Here is a 25,275-nt window from a genome sequence, read left to right as displayed (position 1 = left end):
GTTTCAGCCTTCTTGAAGACGTATTACCACTCATCTAAGTGGCTTCTGCAGTTCTAGCTTACTCTTGGGCAGTCTTTGGAGTTTCTGACCCTTAATGGGTCTTTAGAGAACCGCTGTCAAAGAAATAATAGAATAGAACCCAGGTTAATCTGAACAACATCCTCTAATTGCAGGTGAGTTTTGGGTGGGATGTTTCAAATAGAACCTAAAACTCACCACCAGTCATTTAAGACTGAAGACGTCAGCTGGATGAGTGGTGGTGAAACCTCTTCAAACAAACTCAGAAATGTCCAGTTCGCTTTCTATTTTAGAAAATATCAAAAGATGACTTGTAATCGGAATGTGATACAGACATCCGCTTTTCTCATCAAGGTGATAATGTGCAAACCAATTATAAAAATGTCATTTATAACAAGCTTCATTTAAAGTCAGCCGGCTCAGGTACTGACCCATGTTTTTGAAATACCACTTTTTATGTTCTGTGAGATGGTCAATGGGAAATAAAGGAACAGGTTGTCATTCACTGTGTATTAAGTTCAAGGAATTCCAGCTCTGGGGTGCAGGTGAGTGTAAGATCTGTCGTTTTAATAGTTTGAGAAAAACAAGTGGACATACAGGAGCATTTCCATTTCTTTCAATTTATATCAACTTAATGTACCGGAAGACCACTGGTTTATTTAGTATAATGAGGAAACTTATATGACAAATTAGTGCACCCGATCACTTTTCATTTTATTTAGAGTCAGTATGTAACTGTAAACACGTTTGTCAGTCTCACAGAAAAAAAGGGCGCTCTGGGTGAGAAGAGGTTGATTGCTCTTTAATAAAATTGTTTCCTGCAAAGACCACGCCCTGCTGTAGCTTTCCATCTGCTTTGGGATTGCATTATTATAAATAAGGCCATTTTAGCCCAATCTAAATGGGGCTATGAATTCCGATGTCACCGTAAATGTCCCCTCTTTCATTCCGAGCCCCATAGCTTCTTACTCCTACAACAATGCCCAAACAATCCCGCTCTCCCGCCCCCTAGTCTCCCAGAATCTAATCCTTCTGCTTGTCCCCTCCAGCCAAAGCGCCGCCTATGTCTGCCTGACCAACTCCCCACTCCTGCTCAGCCTCCCCTTCCATCCTTCCGTCTTGCCGCATCCCTGCAGCCCCCAAGGCCTGGCAAAGGATTTGTGCTCTGACTAAAAGGAGAATCTATTTTCCATCTCTGCAGCCTTAGCTAGTTATCATACTCTGGAAACATGCTGACTCTCTGGAGTGATGCCTTGAGGAGAAGTTTAAGCAAGAATCCATATTTGAACAACTAAATGCCCCCTCACATCTAAATAGTCGTGGCCAGTCATGTTTTAGTGGTAATTCGTCTGGTCATGTGTCAACATTGCATTTATCTGAATATTACAAAAGCAGCAGAACTCATTATTTACCTGGGTGATGGAGGAGTTCTTCACCTACAGTATGGTATATTTTTTACAGTTTATATTGTAATATCATGGAAGATGGAACAAAAGAACCAATGCGTAGAATTTAGGGAAATCTGTACTTGCACAAATGGACTATAGTGTTTTCATTCATTTGTAATCACTTGTAACTACTAATCATTATTTTCTTTAGTCCTTCATATCCGCCCAGTTGTGCCACCATGTTACCAACAATAACGGCTTTTTGACTTAACTAGCTGCCACTGTACATGCTTGGAAAGGGCAGATTAAGGGAGGGGCATTCGGTGGTTTGCAATCTCCAACCTCACCACTAGTTGCCAATTTTTCCTTGACCCTGCTTCTTTAATGCATTAAGTTCGTGCGTGCATACATCTCTTTAAGACTGACTGCGACACTTGCATGCTTCTCCCTTTAAAGTCGGATGCAGCGTGACCACATTGTCACGTTTTCACATTTTTCAAGCCTCAGTATGTTTTCAAACAATGCTCAGGCTTGAGAATGCTGTTTTAGGGGGCACCTCGGGTGTTAATGGGTTAAAATAGATCAGTCAGTATAATTTAAACGTTCTTGCTTTGTATTTTCAGTTCCACACATAGCACATTTTGACAGTTAAAACTGTTTCATGTGTAGATCAAAGACCTATCAAAGGCACGTTCAATAGAAAGAAAGCAAACCATAACCTCAGATTACACGCTTTTTCTCATTTGAGCACCCATTCTACAAATCACTGTTTGAAAGAAACACAACATTTCTTATATTTCACGAAACCTGTTTGAAAATGTAGATTTAGTTCCATCAAATGTTACAGGTGAATTATCAATACTATGTACACTTTATTGATGTAACAGCACTGCTGGGAGGAAAAAAGAAATAATAATAATAATGCATCCCAAAAACCTAATAATCATTATTTAGAGGAAAGTCCGAGAGACGCATATGTAAAGCCAGAAAAACACGACTGTTTGACAGGTCGGGATGATGGGCGAAAAAGAGGTTTCTGGAATCATTTGGAAGCCCACTAACAGCATTAAGGACATGGTGTTGATGGCACTTACCTGAGCTCTAAAAGCATTTCTCAGTATTCTGGCGTGTGTGTACTAAAAAGCGGACGGTTCGAATGATTTCTGGCATGGATTTGTTTGCCAGAAAAGTGGTTGAATGGTAGAAAGCGCAGGCCCGTGGTATTGATCGGGGCTGACTTGTGTAGCAGAGGCAGGCCTGTTCTGCTGTATCAGTGCTTTCCTGACTTTTACGAGAGGAGCTCGTGTGTGGGGTGGGGCGGGGGGAAGAGTGCGAATGCATGCGCGCTGTAAGGAGTCATCTTTCTGTTGTGGATCGGTGGTAAGTAGCCATTAGTAAACTGATCTTTGGAAGAGGAAATTTAATGGTCTCCTAACTGTATTTACAAGCCATTCAATTTGATAAGGGGTGTGATCTCAAATGATTTATAATACGTTTCTTTAGGCTTCTTCAAACTATCAAAATCAGGATTCATCAGTGTTTCCATTCATCGAAGTCAGATTTAATGACATCTTCTAATACTTGTAAAATAAAGCCAAAGCATATTTTCAGTGTTTTGTTAGCCTTATTTAGATCTTCCTGGGATTCCTTTTTAGTTAAATTGAGGAAATATTGTCTAGCTCTCCGCTCAGTTAAACATCAAAAGCCTCGGAAAGAGAAATATTAAAATATGGAGATAGGAAGTAGCTCACTGGGGCTACTGATTAGTGTACCAATCATTGTCATCAGAATTCATTTGGCAGTGGCAGATTTAGAAAATGAAACTTCTGTCTGGCTAATAATGATAATAATAGAATACTTTTCACATTCTCACTTTTGGCGACACCCTGTGACACTTGTTTCATGATGTTTGCTTTCATGTCCATGCAAGTGTACATATACTGTGCACTATGCAGTGTATGGGAACAATAAGGCTGTATCTGTACACACATTTTATAACTAGTTCTCAACTTGTCATTTTGACTGATGATAATGCACGTGGCACTTACATAGCGTATCCCACCTCCATCTGGAGCTCTTCATAAGATGGAAAATGAACAAAGTAAATGCACGTCTTTACGTTTTGCACGCTGGATCGATATCTCCTCTTTTATTACTGTAGATAAGATGGGCAGGGACACCACATACAGCATGCCTGGATCTGTTCTGTAAAGCCTTACCATCTGTAGATGCACAACATCCTGAACATGCAGGACAGCCAATTATTTATTATACTGCATAAACATGACAGTATTGTAAAGCATATTCAAATGCGTGCCCCATATTTAGACTAAAACTTGGTCATACAGCATGGAATATGTAATACTTTTGCCTTAGTTTATTCATTTCTGCAGAGGCTAATTTGCACACTTATTATTGAAGTCGAAAACCTTGCTCTGTCCATATATTTCTACCTTATATAATCTTCAGAATAATAATAGTGCAAAAGACTATTTAATATTTAAGAGCGTTTAATATTTAATTCTATTTTCTGACTTCTGAAGAGTGAACTTTATAAGGCCAGCAATGGGTCTTAAATGGGTGAGTTTTGAGTTGGAACATTTACCATGCAACCCGTTGAGGAACCACCAAACAAAAAGGAAAATGCATTAGAATAAAATGTAGCTGGAAAAAAGTTTCTTTACGTTGATGAAATTCATTAGTCGTCTCACTGTTTTCTAGCATCCCCATCGGCGAGTGACCTTTTCCACCACCAACCCTGTGCAGGACCTGCAGGATGCCTCTCAGCACAGCTACTATGACAGCGGCTTGGAGGAATCGGAGACTCCCAGCAGTAAGTCATCGTCTGGTCCTCGCATCGGACCCCTGACCCTGCCTGAGGACCACTACGAGAGAACCACTCCAGATGGCAGCATTGGAGAGACCGAACACCCGGAAAATGGTACGGTGACACTGGCTCGTTCTTTATGAATATGTATTTAAATGTAAATGGGCTCTAATAGGGGCTTGTTGTGTGTGTGCTGCGTTGTTGGTGATGGAGACATTTGTGGGAGATTTGTTTGCGCTCTGTGGCCATTTCGGAGTGGAAATATTGTGGCACCCGTGACGTTGAGTTGCTGCGTTTGTCGATGACTGTGTGAAATGTTATTGGGTTTTAGGCAGATTTGTGTGTTTGTGTTTGTGTGTGTGTATCAGGGCCGGAGTAAGCAGTGTCTCCATCCCCCTCATCAGCAGGTCTTCTGTCAGACATCCTTAATGACCCTCTCTCACAAGTGTGCTAATTAAAAAGCCCAACTAATGGAGCATTTGCCCTCTAAATAAATCTGAACCATGACATCTGTGCAGACAACACTGTGTTTTCTCTAAGCATTTGCTTGTCTCTGGCTGGTAGCAAGCTACACCGCAGCTTAGGTGTGCAGGTGCCATCATTTCTAGGCTCAGTAAGCTGATACTCTCAGCATTGGTCCATATTAGAAAAATAGTCATAGCCAATTCTGCCATTTTGTGAGCGAGTGTACAATAGTAACAATTTTGCTGCCTTAAGCTGCCAAAAATAATCCATTACCTGTCTTGTAATGTGCTATGATAAGTGATTCACATGGTGCATTTTCAGTTATTATTGTGTTTCGCATTGCACCGCTGTGGAGTGGACACTTTTACATGGTGTGATATATCACTGCTCACCTAGAAGGCCTCGTATTTCCCCTTATATCTGGATATCATTAGTTTGTCATAATAATGTGTTGTTATCTCAGCAGCATGAACCGTTGGCTCTGCTTTTTGTGCACAAGGTGTGGATTTTAAGGCTTTTACTGTCCCATAGAAAACAGGGGAATGTATCAGCAAGGACCCGGTGATCAACATTGACAGTTATGTTGTCGCACTGTGAGTGGAAAAAGCCACAGATGTATCTATTGTCAGGGGGACTGTTCATCATGAATGCAAGAAAGATTTTTGTCTTTTTTTTTTTTTTTAAGTGAGAGGAGGAAAAAAAAGCCTGCTTCAATCTCAAGCATTCCCAGGTTGCAAAACATTGCAGGATGAAAGGCTAAAATGATGTGTCACCGTCACAGCAAAACAGCAGATGACTTGCTTCTATTATTAGTACGGCGTCTTGCATTGTAATGCATTGCCTCTTTACTAGACAATTGTGTTGGGTCTCATTAGTCAGTTTATTAATCTCTATTGAGAATGTTTTTGTTTTGTGCCAATTAGTGACACGATAATTATAGAATGGAGTGGGTGGTGGGTGTTCGGTTCTCTCGACCCTTTAGAGGTCAGACATAGCTTAACATCTTGTTAATTGATAGACTCAATCAATCCAGGCTAGCTGTTGATTGCCCAAGCAGCCAGCAGTTGACTCCTGTATTTCCTTTCTCTCCCTGTGCTTAGGATGCATAATAATGTGCATTTTCCTTTCTCTATTGTTGTGGCTGTTTATTGTGTTTCCCCCATCTGCAGAGCACAGTTTTTTTGTGGGACAGGGTTCTCTTTGTTGTCAGTAGCAGGAGAGCCTGATTGTGAGTGGAGATGGAGCAGTTAAAGAATGAAAAGGTGGCACAAGATGGGGGAGATGTTAGATCGTGTGTGGGAACCAGGAGTCTCCGACAAGGAAGCAAAAGCCCATAGGATGAGAAAACAGGACAGGGAGATGCAAAGATGAACCGCTAAGCAAGGACAGACCTAATTAAAATGTGATTCCCACTTCAGGGAGATAACAGAGAGCCCACATAAAATGAAAGATTAGACAGGAAAATCAAATGAGACAGTGGAATTCCTCCCCAGCTCCACCTGAATAGTGACATGAAGTCTTTTTTTAAACATTTGAGTGACAGAGTGTCAGGTTGTACTGGTGCAGAGCTTTATTCATTGCAGTAAAGATGACTGACAGGCAAAAAATGGGGAGGTGAGCATGATGTGTCATTCCGTTTAAGTTGGATAAAACGCAATATATGAACCCCAGACTGTCAGCCTCTGCGTCACCGGGCCCTGGAAATATCAGCATGGATGTGTGTTCTGTTATACAAGTTGAACTTTGACACTGGCACATCCAGATTTTTAGAGATTCTCAGTGGCATCAAGTGGAGAGTGATGTTATATTATATTTGGGTATTTGTCAGGCTTTTAGTATATTTAACTGATCAAATCAATGCCTTCTCTTTTTAGTTTTAGTTCATCTACATTCAGTGGTGATTTCTTTTAGTTAGCTGTGCCTCTCTGATTGCTGTCTGCAGACATAAGTAACATGACCTTGGTCTGGTGGACTGAATAGCAGAAAGGAAACTATGTGTCTGCGGTCTGGAACAGTCTCACCGGTTCACTGAAGTAGACATCAACATATTCCCCTATGGTCCTTGGCTTTGGAATTAAAAGTAGATTCAAACTACAGGAATAAAATTTCTGATATGTGACATGTACACTGTCTGATCTGCAGCAATTAATTGCGGGAGTTCTTTTTTTTTTTTTCCTGTCGTATGCCTGAGCAGCTGCTCCCTCCTCCCATTTTTTCTAATTCTTGTCTTCAGGCTGTGTTAGAGTGCACTCCATTTCCAGTTTCCCCGTGTGTATTTTCCACTCTTGTGTGTAGCGTGCACAGTCCTCATTCTAATCAGAGCTGTTTGTCCATCAGATGCATGCATACATGAACCTGCATACATGCATGTGGTCGTTTGCTGTGGAGGGGTGTTGCACCACACCCCGTATCTCTAAATCATTTTGATTGCTGTGCTATTTTACTTTAATAGACTCTCATCATAATCACTGAGCTCTGTAATTCCCTTTAAATTGATTGCTTCAGACAGCATGAAAACTGCTTATCTTGTATGTCTGGTTGCTGTCAAGATGCATGATTTGTCATTCACAGTGAAATCAGAGGGAGACCAGTGACTGCTCTCTGTCTGTCCCATCTCTCCACCCATTGCATCTCAGACACTGCTGATCAGATTTCGATTAGTGACGATGTCAGAGTGATTTAGAGTATTCATTACTGATTGGTTCTCAAGGCAAATGCATAATGAGGATTTGCTATGTTCATTGTATGTTCGAGTGTGATCATATGATTGATATGTTCATTAAATGATTTTAAGCCTCCATAAAAGAACAAAGTGGCAAAAAAGTTGAGATGACTTCAGGCAGCTTTAATCTTGATTTAATTTCACATCCCTTTTCAGTTGTTTACGTTAATTACTTTTTTCTTCTGTACACTTTTGCCAACATTAGCCCATGTCAGTGGGTGTATTTTGATCCCAGCACACACCTGAATTAACATACCAGAAGAGGTTTAACCTCCTGCTGCCCCAGAACCCCAAGCACGAGTCACCTAGGACACATGATAGGCCTCCTTCTCTCTTCTTGGGACACGAGTTTGACCGGCAAGTCTGTCTGGTCCACACCAACCTAGGCAGTAATCACTCTTCCAGGGATCAGTGGTTAGGCATCTTGGCTGTAATATGAGGGCTAGCACCGACACAGGTGGATTGAAGACAGGTACTAGCAAGCGCACACACACACGAACACAGACACACGCAAACTCAATTGACCACAGATGGAGGAATTTTGATGTGGCCGCTTGCCCAGCACGAGGTCTCCCTGTGTCTTCCTCTGTGCGGACTCACTGCCATATGGGCTATTGAGAGGGGTGAGATAAAATGGAATAAATGGCATTTGCATGATAATGAGGTTCTTTAGTAATGCTGTCTGATTTTTCTGCCTTAGATCTTGGGGATGATGCATGTAGTGACATATATTTGTTCCATTTGAAGTCCTGTCAAGGGATTTAATATGCTTTCAGTGCTTGCCATCTCTGTATTTTAGCCATTAGTTCTTTAACATTATGACTCGGACATCTGGTTTGTTTGCACAAAGCATGAGGAAATATTTCAACAAATAAAGATGTAGAGAAAGACATTGGATGTCAACCTAATGGGGCTTGTTTGTCCTATGAGTGCCAGCTTGGGCCCCTGCCCGGGTGCTAGTATCGCGTGCAAGGGAGTAGGTTTCCTCAAACAGATGTCATTGTGCCTTGTCAGTGTCCCTGCCTGTTAGTAATATTGAGGGGAGTTGACCACGCCAGCTTGTACCAGCATCATGGCCTATGCCAGCCGCTGCTGGAACTGCCACCACCCAGAGAAGGGACAGGTCATGGGACTGGCAGTTTTGTGGAGGCTTCTGTGGAAAAAAAAGTCCTTACAAGTGGCCCCCTGAGGCAAGTTGTCATGAGTAATACGCTTATAATCCCGAGCTCATTCTAGCAAACACATTATGCTCTGCACACATCAGCCACTGCTGTTTGTTGCCCCCGAATTGTTGGTTAGTTTTATTCCAGAACAAATAGGTCATTGGAAGAGCCTTACTGGAGCAGAATTAAACTCTCTAACCTGGATAAGGCTTTGACACCACACACAATGGTTAACTAAAGCTCTTTACAAATTACTTTATGAGACATCGCTTCAGAATCCAAAATGGCCATGATTATATGTCAACATGTCACAGTTTTGAATGCGTCTAGATTTCCCCTCGCCCAATTTGACATTGAAAATGTGCTTTCGGTTGTGTGGTCACTGACAATGAGACCCACGCACCCGACCCAAACTTTGGCCACACACATTACAGCAATTGTCAAATGACTGCAGACAGGCCAGACCTTTGAAAGGGGCTGTGAGACAGAAGGTCCATGTTATTACATCTCAGACCATTAACCGTAGCAAAGTACAGAATTGGCTTATTGTCTTCCAGAGTGAACTGATCTTAGTGTGTGGCAGTGATTGCAGCCACATGTGAAATCAAGATGGAACCAGAATAGAAGTCCCATTATCCCAATAAATCTACCCCTTGCATTCAATTTCATACTACCTTCTTCTGCCCATAAAAGTGATTTCTCTGCAGTTTCATCATTGTGTCCAGTTGACTGGAAGACTGTACCATCACTGATAATGGCATGTTTTTGTCAGAACCTGAAAATCATTTGGGCTTTTGTTCATCATATCTTATTATCTCAGTGTTTGTTTTTGCTCTATTATTATTTTGGTCAAAAGAAAAAGAGCAGAAAAACATGCTTAATAATAAAACACAGCTACATAGATGCTGCCTAAATAATAAAATGAGGGGGAAGCTAAAATCAGAAGAGATTTAGTGGAAGATATTTGGCACATTTTCGAAGGACAGATTCCCGGTCCTCTTCAGTTTAATTGAGATCTACACAAGCTATTCGGCTCTTATCCACATGTATATAACATGGGTAAAAACCCAGATGAGTGTTGAGAATTATGTGCAGAAAGAAAAGTACATGCATATAACCACACATTACGTTCCATAAATAGTGCTTTTAACACCATGCCACCACAGAAAGTGTCTGGTTTTAGCACTAAGCTTGTAAAATGAATGAGTGAGCCAGTACGCCTAAGCCAGAATCCCTAAGCTTTAGATGTGCTCATGTATTACTCTAACAAAAGTGGATGGCTCTCTGTACTTAGGCAAAAATTGGATAGCGCGGTGCCTACTCTTGCCACGCCAGTGAGTCTGGGCAGAAGCGTACTGAAGCAGCAGGTCTGGAGGTGGCAATGTGTGTGTAAATTTGGGCTTGAAATTATGAGTTTGTAAAGACACATGGAGAATTACTTAATTAGCCTGGTGTAGCTCAAGGCTGTAAGAGATGCTTCTTTTAGCCCGGCGTCCACTGGCAGATCTATGAGGTCTTGAGTTGAAACTTAAGGGTGATTATGGAGGCAGAAATAGAAAGTGGTGGTAGAGTACTGTTGCTCTCAGTAGGTCTTACCTAGTGTCACCCCAGATGTGATTCGTTGAGCAGGTAGAGCACTGTGCATTGGGGAGGGGATGCTGGATGGGGGCCAGGTCCACTTCAGCCTCAGTTGGTCGGGCTGCTCAAGCCAGCATCAGAGAAAGGCCCCGGGGGTCATCTCTCCATCATAGTGTGATGGGGACCAAGAGCCGCTGAACCTCCCACTAACTAGTGTTCTGCCCTTCAATGATGGATGGTACTTGAGGGACTGGAATTGTACTGTATGGGCCTGACATGCATTTCCTTATTTCCAGTGAGTCTCACAGGAATGGAGCCGCTCTGGCTTTAAGGCTTTCTCACAGATATCTCAAGAATTCACTGCAGTTCAAGGACCGCACAAACTCAATGAGCACTACATCCAGTGAAACTGAAAATGTCCTCATGTCACCAAACGGAAAGCAGCAGTAAATTCTTTTTTTTTTTTTTTTTTTTTTATACCCCTGGTGAAAGAATCAATTCCTAATTTGCAGTCTTGTGTTAACATGGTATATCATGCAGTCGATGTTCTACATGCCTTAAGCTAAATAAAAACGACTTTAGTCATGCTTACCCTCATGGCCAACAGTACTGCAATGTTATGCGTTTAAGGTGACGCGACTGACATTTTACTTCCCTTTTACACAAAATCATCACAGTATTCTTACATGGGCTTGACAGAGCTTTTCATCTGTGCCGTATCTCTACGTTGACTTCACCAATTCTAGGAATTTCTGCCTTTCAAAACTTACTTTAAAGCGCACGTCTGTAAGCTACTGTATCCCTAAAGAGTCCTTGTTCTTAAGCCAAAAGTAAAGTAATTCTGACAGAATATTGCATGACGATGTAGCTTGGTTCCACCACGTATTGCTGCTGCATCTGCGGTCTAATTAGAGAGCGTGCTTGTCTTCGTTGTAAAAAAAAAAGTGACTGATTTTTGCTGTAACAGAGGCACGTTCTGTACATCTTCATGCGATTTCTTGGTCACTAGAAGAGGTCTTTTTTTTTTTTTTTTTTTACTTAAAGAAACAAAGTGGGTTTTTGTTTTTTTGTTTTTTTTCATTTTCCCTTTGGCTAACTCCTTCTCAGATGGCCATGCCATGTGCAAGGCCCCAACACTTGTCACTCATCTTGATGAGCTGTCTGCTGAAACAGTATCTAGCCTGAAGATGAGGTACCCATCAAACATACAGCCACCACAGGCACTGAAAAAACAGATGGCGAGAGGAGACATTCAGTAAAAAAAAAAAAAGGAAAAAAAAGATGAAGTGATACTTATGTTTACTCTCGTTGTACATTTACTATATGTTGTTTTTTTCTTCTCTTACTGATTCCCTACTTTGTTATTGTAATTGCGGTGGCTTCTTTGCGCTCAGTTACCCCAGTCGAACTCACCACTAGAACACATTGCAGAAAAAAAGACACTGTGAATATGACAAATATTGTTGAAACATAACATTGATGTTTTAACTGGTCAGGGACAGTGAGCCATGCACTCCCGGGGTCGCAGACAGATCCAGACTGCTGCTGTGCACATGACCCAATTTACTCATCAGTGCATTAAATTTTAATTTTATTATCTCATAATGTAGAGTATGTCCTGTCCATTTATGATATTTTTTATGTGATAAAACATTTATATAGCTATTTTACCGCTTCTTTAATTCACAAGACAGCACTAAAGTGCTGCTGCGGTTTTCATTAAATTAACTGAAATACTTGGCCTCCAAGACACGAGTGTTTCTGCCTTTCACCCACATTCGCTCCCAAATCTGAGGAAATGTTAAGTTGATGTTGTTATTGTACTGGATTATTTCTGTCGGGGGATTTCGACAGCAGCAAAGAACATGAATGTTGACCCTTCTTCGCCGAATGAGCTTAAAAAAGGTCAATCAAACACCAGCATCTGAATGCAACGGATCAGTAGGGAGCAACAGGGGAGGGAGGATTCATGCTGGCCTCAAAAGCCGCCTTGATGACCCCCCACTGCCTTCTGTGTTTTGCGTTTCTCTTTAAGTCCATATTTAAAGACGGAAATGTGCAGTTTCCCTTAATAATTATGTATTCAATCATGTTCTTGATTCCATGTGATATTTTTTTTCCCCCTTCCCTTAATCAAAGCCTTGTCAGAAACGGTACCGCCCAGCTGAGGGTATAGACTGGTAGAGCAGCATTGGGAGATTGCCGCTGTTCTTTCCCTAAAGTCTCTCTGCTACACAAAAGGCAATTTTCATATTCCATCATGGAATAAATTTGAATTGTCCTGCTCCAAACACATGGCTGTATTGTTCAGAGCATTGTGAGAACAGAGCTTTCCATCTGACTGCATTAGTATGCTGACTTTCGTAGAGAATTGTCAGTCATGCAGCAACTCTCTATCTCCAGTAAATGGTCAAATAAAGCTCTGCCTCTCCGGGGTCGTTATTTAGCCGCTGCATGGACTGCTTACATGATTCTAAAGAACGGATTTTGTGAGATTACGCTGATATTTGTCCATACTGGGCATGAAAATGATGTACCTCCTGTGACTGTGTTATTTAAATCTGGGTGTATTAAGTTTTATCACAGTTACATCACTAGTGCTGATACATGCATTATGCCTGCAATGTGTCCAGACTACATAGTACTCTGATATAAATCTGACGGAAACCATTTGGTTTATGGTTGAAGGATAGGATGCAGGATCAGATAATAACAGTAGTCATGGAACATGCAGGGCCATAGGCAAGGTTAGATAGCAAACAAGACATGGGGAATCTATGTCACAGCATTGTACACAAACTCTTTGAAACTGTGTTTACCCGTTCTATTTTTAACTCGGGCTCCCGCGCAGGTGTAGGCTAAGTAGCAGCTAAAGTTAGCTCACCCAGATTAACCACGTCACAGACAGTGTTGATCAAAGGCAGAATTAGCGAAAAGATAACGTCTTGATCGAAAGGGGAGGAAGAGTAACGCATAGATTATGGAAGACATTCGTTTTACATGTCAATAAGATCAATGAGTGAAAGATAGTGAGCATGAAAGCCGAACGCGAGAATGTACTCTTGGGGAAAATCCTGAGAGGACATTAATTCCTTCTTTGATAGTTAGAGATGGAAATCATGTATAAGGAAGACTTTGATTTTATTGTTGACTGAAATAAAATTGCAGATTTACCCACTTTGTTGAGTGTGATTTGAACATAGAACAACGACTATCTATTCAATATATTGTCGGTTATTAGATATACACTGCCTGGCCGAAAAAAAAAGTCACCACCTGGATTTAACTAAGCAAATAGGTATGAGTCTCCTATTGGATAATTACTGCATGGGTGATTATCTTTCAGCTGGCAACAACTTATTTAACCCCAACCGATGCAATGAATAGCTTCTCATTTCTTAAACAACCATGTCTAAAGACACATCCCGTGGACGTGGAAAAGATGTTAGTCTGTTTGAGAAGGGTCAAATCATCAGCATGCATCAAGCAGAGAAAACATCTAAGGAGATTGAAGAAACTACTAAAATTGGGTTAAGAACTGTCCAACGCATTATTAAAAACTGGAAGGATAGTGGGGAACCATCGTTTTCAAGACTGAACAGCTGTGTAGCCTTAAGAAAACCACTAATCAGTGAAGCTAACCAGAAAAAAAGGCTTCAGTTTGCTAGGGAGCACAAAGATTGGACTCTGGAGCAATGGAAGAAGGTCATGTGGTCTGATGAGTCCAGATTTACCCTGTTCCAGAGTGATGGGGGCATCAGGGTAAGAAGAGAGGCAGATGAAGTGATGCACCCATCATGCCTAGTGTCTACTGTACAACCCTGTGGGGGCAGTGCTATGATCTGGGGTTGCTGCAGTTGCTCAGGTCTAGGTTGAGCAACATTATGTATCCAAAGAATGGGGTCAGCTGACTACCTTAATATACTGAATGACCAGGTTATTACATCAATGGAGTTTTTCTTCCCTGATGGTGCGGGCATATTCCCAGATGACAATGCCAGGATTCATCGGGCTCAAATTGTGAAAGAGTGGTTCAGGGAGCATGAGACATCATTTTCACACATGGATTGGCCACCACAGAGTCCAGACCTTAACCCCATTTGCGAGAAGGCTTTGCGCAGTGGTCAGGCTCTCCCATCATCAATACACGATCTTAGTGAAAAATTAATGCAACACTGGATGGAAATAAATCTTGTGACATTGCAGAAGCTTATTGAAACAATGCCACAGCAAATGAGTGCTGTAATCAAAGCTGAAGGCGGCATGGCAGTGTATGTATGTTATGCAGGTGCTTCAAGGATAATTAATTCAAAGGAAATAAACTCTTTAAATGTAACAAACATTGAACTGAAGACTTAACGTGTCCCCTTTTTCAGCTTCTGCAAAATGAAACATCTCCTACCTGCCAGTGTGAGGCCATGGAGTGCTGTCACTGTGAAAGGGCCATAGAAAGAGCCTAAAGCAGGAAGAAAGCTTCAAAGGCAGGGACCAAAAAAGACACATTCAGACATGAGGAAGAAAGAACGTTCGGGTGTGAGACAGGAATAGACAAGCGCCTCCAGAGTCAAAGTTCCGCAGTAATCAGAGAATGGGTTGGGTGATAAAATGTTCTGTTTAATTATCATGATGATATTTCCCATTAAATCAGTCATAAACTTCACACACACACACACACACAAAAAAATTATTTTCTTAGCTACATTTTTGTACTGTCACCCATTATTAAGCTGCAGTCTTGCATGTTTTTTTTTATTTTTTAATTAATCTGCTCAAGAGACAGACTTCCGCTGCCAATTGATGTACACATCCAGCATTTGCTAAAAGGTAATCGAGCTGTTCAGCTACAGATGTAGTCTTAACATTTTCAAGTGTGGTTCTTCTTTAACCTGCGCAAAATGTGTGATTGAATTAAATGGCGTGGAAAAAAAAGTAAAATAAAATAAAAGGAATCATCAGGCTATTGAGCGTCCAGTCACAACCCCACACCACAGGGATTTAGTCTACATTTCTTTGAGCATTTCTAATTAAATTACACAGAAAACTGAATGGGAAATGCAAGGTTTCCTATTTCAGGAGTGAGGGAAACAGAGGAGAAGAAGCAGAGTGGGCATAAATGTAATTACACAAGCTGGTAGAAATATATTAGGAGAAACCTATGAAGCTAAAATGTCTATGCAGTAGTTTCCCACTATATTCAATCCTGCATGTTAATGCGACAACGCCCAATGATATATATACAGTATCTGATGTTGTCAGTACATATTACAGATTTACAAATATATTTAACACATGCATAAAGTACTAAGTCTTTGTGCTACCACTGTATTTTAATCCTAATCAGCATCCATCTTTTTAGCAAGTGTGGCACAGCCCACAGTAAAGCTTTAAATGAACAGCATTAATAAAAATACCTGCACCGGCCCGGAGTGCAAATGCAAATTTCTAAATTTAGAGTAAAGCGCCAAGGTCTAACTAATGCTTTTAAGACTCGGCGTGTACATTCAACTCCCCGAAGCCCTCGGTGAATGAATGTGAGATTGGAAACAACACACAGAGTGATGCTCTTTATATGCTCGGAGCTGACTGCTCTAATGAAATATTTAGGTAACGGTGTGGTCAAGTGTAGATGTTGTAGTCTTAATGACGATGCATAGGTCGATTATCTGAAGGCCCACTTTGGATTAATTTGGTGTTTCCGCGCAGTTCAGTTTATTGACTGCGAAAACAAAAGGGATATTGTTTGAACTAGGTAAGTTCATGGGCAATTTTAGGTTCCTTACACTCGTATAATCAGCCTAAACCTACATCTTATGCGCTCATAATATATTATTTGTTTTGTTTTTGTTTGTTTTCATTGGCAGGTGCTGTGGATCGATATTTTGTTGTCAAGGTTCAGAAAGCAATTTCCAGTCGGTAATTGGCCAGCAAACCAAACATATACTGTAGCTGTAGGCAGAGCCATGAAGCTGTTGTCCACAAATACCTGTGTGCACCAGCAGAGAAGTGATTTTATTACTTGCAAAGGGAACTATATCATCATTTAGCACACTTTACCCCTCAGCCCTATACCGGTGTTTTGAATCTATTTTATCTGTGGATGCCTTGTGCGTGTCACAGTTTGACAAAGCCTTAGTATTGGTTGACGTATCACACCGCATATCAACTTCTCAATTGGAGGAGCTGGTGCATAGCGTGATCTGTCAGCAGGTGCTAAGGCTTTGTCAAATGCAGTGATACAAAAGGCAGTCTTCAAATAAAGGAGCTCCTAGACAAAATGGTGGATGGTGAGAGAACTGACAGGAGGTGTACCATCGCCCACTGAACCATCTACAGCGTCTTTTCCTGACGTGCCTCTGGTCGACATGTCCACTCATCAGACTTGCTCGTCAGCGAAAGGCCTGGCTGCTCAGGAAACTGAGAATTCAGATCTCGCCGAGTCTGGGAAAGGAGACTTTAACACGTGTGTCTCAAACCCAATACAAATCTTATCCTGGCATCACCGTCTGGTGGTAGTTTTGACTGAGAGCTGATTAAATCTAACCATTTAGACTAACAGACAGAATTATCTTTATGGCTTTATAAATTGGTTGGTTAGTGTTTTATACATTTATACATTCTTTATACATTCTTCCTAAAATAAAAGATATAAAACATTTATGATCGGCCCTATAAGTATTTGAATTTGTCTAAATATTAGGGCCGGGACTTTAACGCGTTAATTAAGATTAATTAATTACACAAAAATAACGCGTTAATTTTTTTTAACGCATTTTAATCACACTTATTTTTGCACCGCGGAACGTTTCTCACTGGATGAGTTTCGGCGGACCGATTATACTGGAGCACCAACTAGCGTTCATTACCAGTGTCCTCAACAAGCAGCGGGTGCTGCCGTGAGCCCCTCTCCCGTCCCAAAGCACTCACAGGCGGTCAGTCTCACAGTAGCCCCGCGCAGCAGCGGTCAGAGCAGAGAGGGAGAACCACGCCACCGCGTCCAGACCATACCTGTCAAGTTTTGGATTTAAAAATAAGGGAAATTTTCCGGCGCCCGCCGCAAGCAGTCCCACCACCCCAACCAAGCTCCAGTATCCCTTATATCAGGGGTGCCCACATTTTTCTGGCTTGCGAGCTACTTTTACAATGACCAAGTCAAAGTGATCTACCCGTATATATATATATATATATATATACACATTTTTTTTTTATTGTCATATTAGTAGTTGTTACAGTGTTAAAAGCTCTATCCATCTTTGTTTTTGTTTTTATCAAGAAAAATTGGTGCACTGCACCTTTACAAAAATAGCGCTGTCTCTTTAAGAAAGACGGTAGTCTGGAGTTGTTCGTGGATGTGGATGTGTGCCTCTGAACTGAGGGCATGTTGCAACTATAAAGTAAAAATAAAGATGAAGGTTTGTCTTGCTGTTTGTTTTGGAGTTGCAATGGATGCATGTTTTAGACTAACATCAAAAAAAAAAAAAAAAAAAAAAAAATTCAATGGCACGCGATCTACCCGCACTACCATCGCGATCTACAGTACCCGTAGTACGCTACTGCAGGTGGCAGTTATCGCGAGGCTAGTGACAGAGCTCAGATTGGGAATATTTTTATTTTATTTTTTTTACTCCGCATGTTAAAATACGGGAGATTTACGGGAAAATACTAATACGGGAGGACGGCGGGAAAGAAGGGTAAAATACGGGACTTTCCCGGCCAAAACGGGATACTTGACAGGTATGGTCCAGACTGCAAACGAATGACGCATGCGCAAAACTGCCGCTGATCGCGCCCTGGTTTACAGAGCGGGATGTAAATGTTTCTTCACTGTCACACTAAAATAAATAATAAAATAATAATCCATTTAGATTGTTAATTTTGTCAAGTAAAAACCGTTTGTACAAAAATTTTTAAAAATATTCTAGTTATGGCAAAAAATGCTCATGTTCTTCTGTGCCTGTGACTTGTAGGCTAGAAACTAAACCAAACTTAAGAAAACTAAAAAAAAACAAAACAAAAAAAAAAACTTAAGTTACTGTGCCAGAGTGTCTCTTTAGAGTCATTTTGCCAATACCAAGCCCGGATAAAGGAGGCGCGTTAATAATACAGCGTCCATCACAATTACATCCAAAAGGTAAATTATGCAAATTAGCCGATGACGTCATTTAGCGACTTCCAGCGACTTTTAGGACAGCCAATAGCTACTTTCCTTTCCTGAGGAGTTGGCAACACTGTTCAATACTTCAGACAACAACAAACCACAGTGAACATGAAAGAAGAAGCTGATGAGACCGCTTTGGTTGGCCCCGTGGATGGGAAATTTAGTCATTATTCAATGGTATACTAAATATCCATATGAAAAAAATTACTTCTCACTGTTCTCAGGTCAAATATTTATATGCGATTAAAATGCGATTAATTTCGATTAATTAATTACAAAGCCTCTAATTAATTAGATTAATTTTTTTAATCGAGTCCCGGCCCTACTAAATATGCAAGTGCCAGTGCATATAATGAACTATTTCACACACAGCAGTTTTCAGAATAAATGCATACCAATTATGTTTAGAGCAACACCACAGTATAGTAACAACATGGTTAGGTAAGGTGACAAAGCTCCCAAGCATTGTAATTTCACCGGTGAGATGTGAGAGTGTACATCTGACGTTACGAACTCCTCCATTGTTCTCTCGGAATCCATTACAATAAGCAAGGGAAATGTGCATGTCAACAATGTTTGTGTACTTGTAGTAAGTTTCACTCTCTTAAAAATGTACCGCTCTGGAGCAAAAAAAAAAAAAAAATACTGTTTTGGTAGCTCCAGCTTACTGTGCTCGCTGTGAACACTCGAATAACAAGAGTTGACATGTCACAACTAAAGAAATACAAAACCCTAGCTTCTTGTTGCTTTTCTTCACAGAGGACGACAACCACTGGATACATTCACACCCACTCATTACATTGAGAGCCACCACATTCGCTAATGTCTGCTCAGATGTGGGCTATTTCTTCTATTTTTGTTTCCGTGGAACTTCTTCAGTCATTTGCCACATAAACTGTTTGCAGAGACCAAAAAAATATATCATTAATATCGCTCGCACACTCCCTAACGATAGTAGCTGTTTTTTTTTTTTTTTCCCCCGGTTATCCCTCCGTGAGCTGTGGGTCTCTCATATTTGTTCGCCATCGATCATAGCGGTGTGGCGCGCACGCTGGAAAGCAGCCGGTGGGGAGAGGCAGCATTTGCAATCAAACAGAGAGGAGCAGTGTGAAATCTCAGGAAGAGGCAGCTTCCCCCATGCCCGTGGGCAGGGGATCAGACGATGAGGAAGCCTGCCTCAGACACTCAACACCTCCCACTGGCACCCTGATGCAAGCAGCATGCAAACCCACCCCTCACATGTATCCGTCAGCCGGGGGGGTGGGGGGGGGGTTAAGCTCTGTGTGTACCCCAACTCTGTAACTGCACTGTGGAGTGGATGTTATGCTGCTCCGGTGGAGGTGCTTTCAGAAGCTTGGCTAAGGTTCACTGTGAGTCGCTGATGTGGTACTGAACGTGGTGGAAGGTAAAAGAAAAAAAAAAAAATTACTGTTTTTCTTTTCATGATATTTTTTTTTTAAGCAAGCATTGAGACTGACCCAATATAAAAGGAGAAAGGCGCTGGTGCAACCTATCTCCAAGTCTAGAGGAAAAGAATTCTGCTGTGCAGAGAGGAAGAAATGTCATCGAGTCATTGCTCTTCAAAATCAAATCACAAGCTCTCCAAATCCAGTCAGCCTGTTTCAGCTACTTGCATAATAGTAGTGCGGTTTGCCCATCTGTTCTCCATTGTCCACCTTAGCTCCCCATCCATGACATACAAGACTATAAACTCTAAAGGGTTTGTTCCAGACTGTGAGCAGATTTATTTCAGGTATAGGTGCAGCAGAAAACAGGGTTGAGTGGGTGAGAAAATACCAATTTTCCCTCTGTGCCTTTGACTGCACCTTAAACCCGAGGTTGAGTCATTTGCTTCGGCATGTCCACCTAATATTCCAACAATGATCCAAGTGTGGGAGTATGTTTTGATGTGCACAGCAGACAGTATTCCTCCACGCTGTAAGCGGACTGTACTACAGCTACAGATGGCTAATGGCCGCAGCGAAAGGCAGACACAAAAGTATAATTATCGGTATTGATTCTTTTTTTTGTGGAAATGGATTTGAGTGTGGCAGAAAGGTCAGCGCAAGCAAATGCAAAAACTTGTGCTTTCACAAATGATACACCCTATCATAACATGCTGTCATAACCGCACAATAACCAACTCATTATTATTATATGTGGCGAGCTGACATGTGTGACTGGATTATAGGCGCTGCTGAATGCTAATGACAGCATGTGGCAACAAGGCAGGTTGCATATAGACCTTTCATTTGTTAAATTGTCTGTTAAGAATAGACTGTATGTCAAAGCTACATTATAAATAAAACCATATGAAATTTAGATGAAACGCTAAGAGACAAGGTGATGGCCTACTAAAATATCTGGCATTAGAGCATCTATGTTCCCGCTCGATGACGCGCGATATGTGCCTTGGCACCGTTGGAAGAAAATGGCAGAATCTGGCATGTTTGTCGGTTTATTTAGCTGTCACTGCTGATTTTCTGGCCCTTGATGATGATGAGCACGGTTCAGGATGTGCTCCAGTTCCTGTCACTGGTGCATGGGATCATTTTGCATGTTTTCCTTTTGTTGGCATTTCATTAAATAAGTCCGCATTATGTTTTCTAAAAACACAGTCAACCTGAAGTCAATTACCGACCTGACATTAGGTGACAAAGTGGCAATCACCGCTAACGTGCATGCCTTTTATCTGTTCTTAAGTTGGACTGAATGATTTCAAAGAGGAAATATTCATAAAATAGGGGAACTTGGGTGTATTTCAGTAGGTAACTCTGAGTTAGCTGGGCTTGTATTCATACCAAACCCGACCTCACTCATATAATGGCAATTTGTAGTTCAAAGGCAGAAACACGCAAAGTTTTGGCATGTGAAGTGTTTCAGAAAACCTGTGTACCTTTTTCCTCCCCGTAGACTAATTTGTAGATGTGGAGCTGCCCCGTTTTTAACATGAGGCTTCTTGGTGTGGCATAAACCTCCTGGAAGCTGTGGAGCGGTTTTAATCAAGTGTGAAATCCTTTTGGGGTAGATGCCTTGGAAGCGCACTCCTCAACCCTCTCTTCCCATGAACATCTTTTGTAGCAAGAGTCCATTTCGCTGCAGTGATGCATACAGACAGCGCTCTTAGCTGAGCTGAGAAAATGAAACTCCAATCATCGTTGTGTGCATGAGGCAGTCCTCACTCACACGCACACACACACACACAGCATTGCCTTGGTTGCCTGTCGAGTCTTATAGTTTCAGATTCAGTTTTATTGCTCTTAGTCAAGCATAAAAATGTAGTTCATTCATTTGATAAGAATCTTAGATCGTTGACATTGACCTAATAAAAGCAGAGAAGAATCTGCCACTTAAGCTTAATGATATAATTAAGCATGAATGTACAGTATTAAATGGCTTAAACATCCATCTAGTTAGGATTACAGGAAAAATGAGATGAACTGCAACAATAGATCATGCTATGCATTCTTCTTTGTCCCATTATTATTATTTCTATAAACAATAGGACAATTGTATTTGGATTAACCATGAGAAGTGAATATTATAGACACCAACAAGGACAGTGACTTAAAATGAATAACTTCCATTCAGTGTTATTTAACGTTCAATCTTTAACACAGAAATTGTGTCTTTTTGGCTTTTGACTGACTGAAGAAGGGAAAAAAAAACCTGATGCAGTTTTTCCTGCCTCAGAGGTCTGACATTTTGTGGGATAATTATCCTTCCTCTGGTCACGAATACAATACTGATGATACGTCTCATAGGCTTACTGTCAAGCTGGCATTTTCTCTGTTAGCTGCGAACTCTTACTACTGTCTCGAATACGTCACCTCTCGTGGTTGCATCATTCGCACGTTCAGTGTGCCTGTGCGGCACCCACTTCTCGGCGTCCCCTGCGAGTGGTACACTTGTTCCGTTTCACACACTGTCCCGTAGCCGCAGACGAAGGCAGAGAGCGCCCGTGATGGACGTGTTCTCTCATGGCGTGGACAGCGCCGTGGCGTTACAGTAATGCATTTATCACAGCAATCAAAACTTCACATGTCGGTGACATCACAGGCGCACAGATCTTAGTTGTCTGCTCCTCTCGCAGACATTGATCTGGCCGTCCGGAGTCTGAGTCTGAGGGGATAACAAAGATAAATTGAGTTGTATTTCCATTTAATCTGGGCAGTATGTTTGGCTTGTCAACAGGTGGGCTGCTTAAAAAGTCCTACGGGCTGCCAGCTGTACAGTATTTGAGAACAAATATTTCTTCCTTGGTTCGGATTTTGCCTGTAGAACTGTGTGAGTGACAGCTGTGGCAAACTTATTTTGGCGCGTTAACAGCTTGTACATTAAAATGAGGTCACTGGGTCATGGGCCCATTTATTTAATTAGGAACAGTTGAATAAAAAAAAAATGGATGATAATCAAGGGCAGGGGAACTCATTTCACTGTCAGTCAATAACTCATTCTGCGCTGGTATTGCCCAAAGGGATTCAGCTATTCCCTCTGTAACCAAACACTGCGTAACTCCAGCTTGTGTGCCTGTTGTACTTTGTCCACCCTTTCACCGTTTCTTTGTGTTAAAGACGGCACCGTTTACGGCTTACAAATTGCGTGTGATAAAAATGAATACATCGCTGCTGAACAATGCAATGATATATTACAAACATACCAGGCGAACTGCTGTTGGAGACTTCTAAATGACATAGACGCAGCACGCCATCTCTTCAATGTATCACATCGAGCTCGTGGACTACACACACAGTGGCGCTCATTACACAGTGCATAGCAACAGCTACATAGCAACTGCTGCTGACTGCTTAGCAACAGCTGCAAAGACCTCAAGGAGGAGGGGGTGGGTTTCATGGGGTGTTTCAGATGACACCATTTCTGCTCACAAATGCCCTTTTTACAACTTTTTTTTTTTCCTAATGAATATTGTTCCAGTGTTTATCACTATGAAGCCCTCTCTGATTGTGCTGTTTTCTCTCTCTCCTGCCCACAGACATCCGCTCCCTCCCTGATGTGGCAATGACTGGAAACTGTACGACTGAGTGCAGCGAATTGGGCCACTCAGACGCCTGCTGGATGCCTGGGCATCCCTCCCCCGTACGCAAGACCAGGAACCCCCCGAAACTCTCCACCTTCGTGCCTTACCAGGAGAGAGGGAGCCTGGGACGCCTGGCCAACGGGAGCGCCAGGCTGGGTGGCGAGGAGCACCGGTCGCGCCTTCCACCCTCCCGCAGTGCCTATTCCAGCGGTGGTCATGACGCCAATCAGGACTGCCCGTTAGAGGAGATGCCCCTGAGCGTGGCCTCTGAGTTCCCGCCCACCTCCCCATCTGCCCACACCCCGAAAAGAGAAATTTATCTGTGAGGAACATATTCATCCGATTGGTATACAAACGAAGAAAAGATACGCCCACTTCAGAAGGAGAAACAAGCTGTCCACACTCTAAAGCCAGTGCCCATTTTGTAGGTAACAATAGGCTGTGACTCATTCAATTACTGGCATGAACACTTGTTTTTGACATTTCCTCCTTAAATTAATAATTTATTAGCATATTTATTAATGATTCCACAAAGTCAATTGGTGCACTCGCTCATTAATTTATTCGAAACCTTGAAGAATACAATTCAGACTGATGAAAAGGAAATGTAGATGGTAATTGCTACTTTAGCAGTGAATAATTATCGTTGTAGTTAGCCAAGTCCCATTCTGTGAAGTGATCTCTTGAATTTGAAAGTTGTGATCAGTGCTCTTGTGCCATTATTAGGTATAATTTAATAGACAGCCAGTCAGGCCATATCGGAAGGCATAACGCTTTTGATTAACAATCACATGGTCTATCTTAATGTACAGAGCTGTAAATACATTTGAATGGTGTGTTCTACATATATTTTTGTCTGGCATAAAGCTGAAAAAAAAAAAAAGAAAAAAAAAGATTTGCCTCAGAATTTTAGCATATTAAGCTTTTCTTTACTGCTGCTGTTTAAACTTGATTGAAACCATCTCCCAGAGTGGCGCTTGATATTGTGGAAGGCATTTATCCGCTCCACACAATCGCAAACACACGCACGCACACACACACACACACACCTTCGACCCCTAATCATAGTAGAATGGCCTTTACCTCTGCTCCCTGTAGAGCTCTGCCACTGGTGGAGAGAGCAGTGTGGCAGCATTTAAACTGACATTATGTTCCACTGACTCGCAGCACTGTGACCTATCGTTCATCATGAAAACGGTTGACTCGGCCACAGTACCCCAGAGTCACAACGACCAAGCGCAGAGTACTGGTTGGACACATTCTGATTGGCTTTTCACTTTGTTGATGAGATTATACCCGTGTGTCAGTTTAGAAAGCTCCTCTCTGTTGTGACAATCAGATGGGCCCTAACTCACAAGCAGTTCCTCTAAAGCTCACAGTCCCTTCCCCTTGAAATCCATAAAGTTTGTACATCTAATGAATGCCCGAGGAGTTATTTACACAAAAGGGCAATTGAGTGTCGAGAGCCACTGGAGAGATGGCGTACTCACGGAACTTAATATAAGGTATAATATAAACTCGCTCTGCATTCCGACTGCTTCGCTCCTCGCTTGACGTGCGCTTCTTCAGAGCTGAACTCAATGCACAGCGCACCGATAGAATCTGGCGGCAGATGGCAGATTCCGAAAAGAATATCTGAAGCAAATATCTGATTTTGTGTCAGTAATTCAGTAATATCTGCAAAGACAGTAAATCTGTTGAGCTTTAGCGTAGGTTTAGACAGCAGGAGTCGGGCTCGATTTACAGCTCCTGCTAATTATCATTTTCCTTGTATTGAGGACAACATGCTTAATAAGTTATTAGGCATTTTTCCTCCTCTGGCTATTGAACAGAGAATAAAAATAGGGCATGCCTGTGGGCTTCATTTATCTTTACAAAGATTTTCCAAGTGAATCTGAAGGATATGTCTGAAGGACACTAA

The 25,275-nt window shown here is 41.7% G+C and overlaps 1 protein-coding gene across 1 annotated transcript in view; it reads left to right on the top strand.

Annotated features, from left to right (window-relative positions):
• The window catches only part of pcdh1a (protocadherin 1a), a 71,704-nt gene extending 47,057 nt beyond the window's left edge, over positions 1-24,647 (top strand). Inside the window, exons 3-4 of the mRNA XM_084565150.1 lie at positions 4,128-4,347; positions 23,310-24,647. Of these exons, the coding sequence (XP_084421276.1) occupies positions 4,128-4,347; positions 23,310-23,680 (591 nt within the window). The 3' untranslated portion in view covers positions 23,681-24,647. The remainder of the gene's footprint in view (positions 1-4,127; positions 4,348-23,309) is intronic.
• Positions 24,648-25,275: the final 628 nt, after the last annotated feature.

The sequence above is a fragment of the Chelon labrosus genome, assembly GCF_963514085.1.
Source record: "Chelon labrosus genome assembly, chromosome: 17".
NCBI lineage: Eukaryota > Metazoa > Chordata > Actinopteri > Mugiliformes > Mugilidae > Chelon > Chelon labrosus.
Note: the sequence above shows the minus strand (reverse complement) of the source record. Positions and strands in the feature narration are given on the sequence as shown.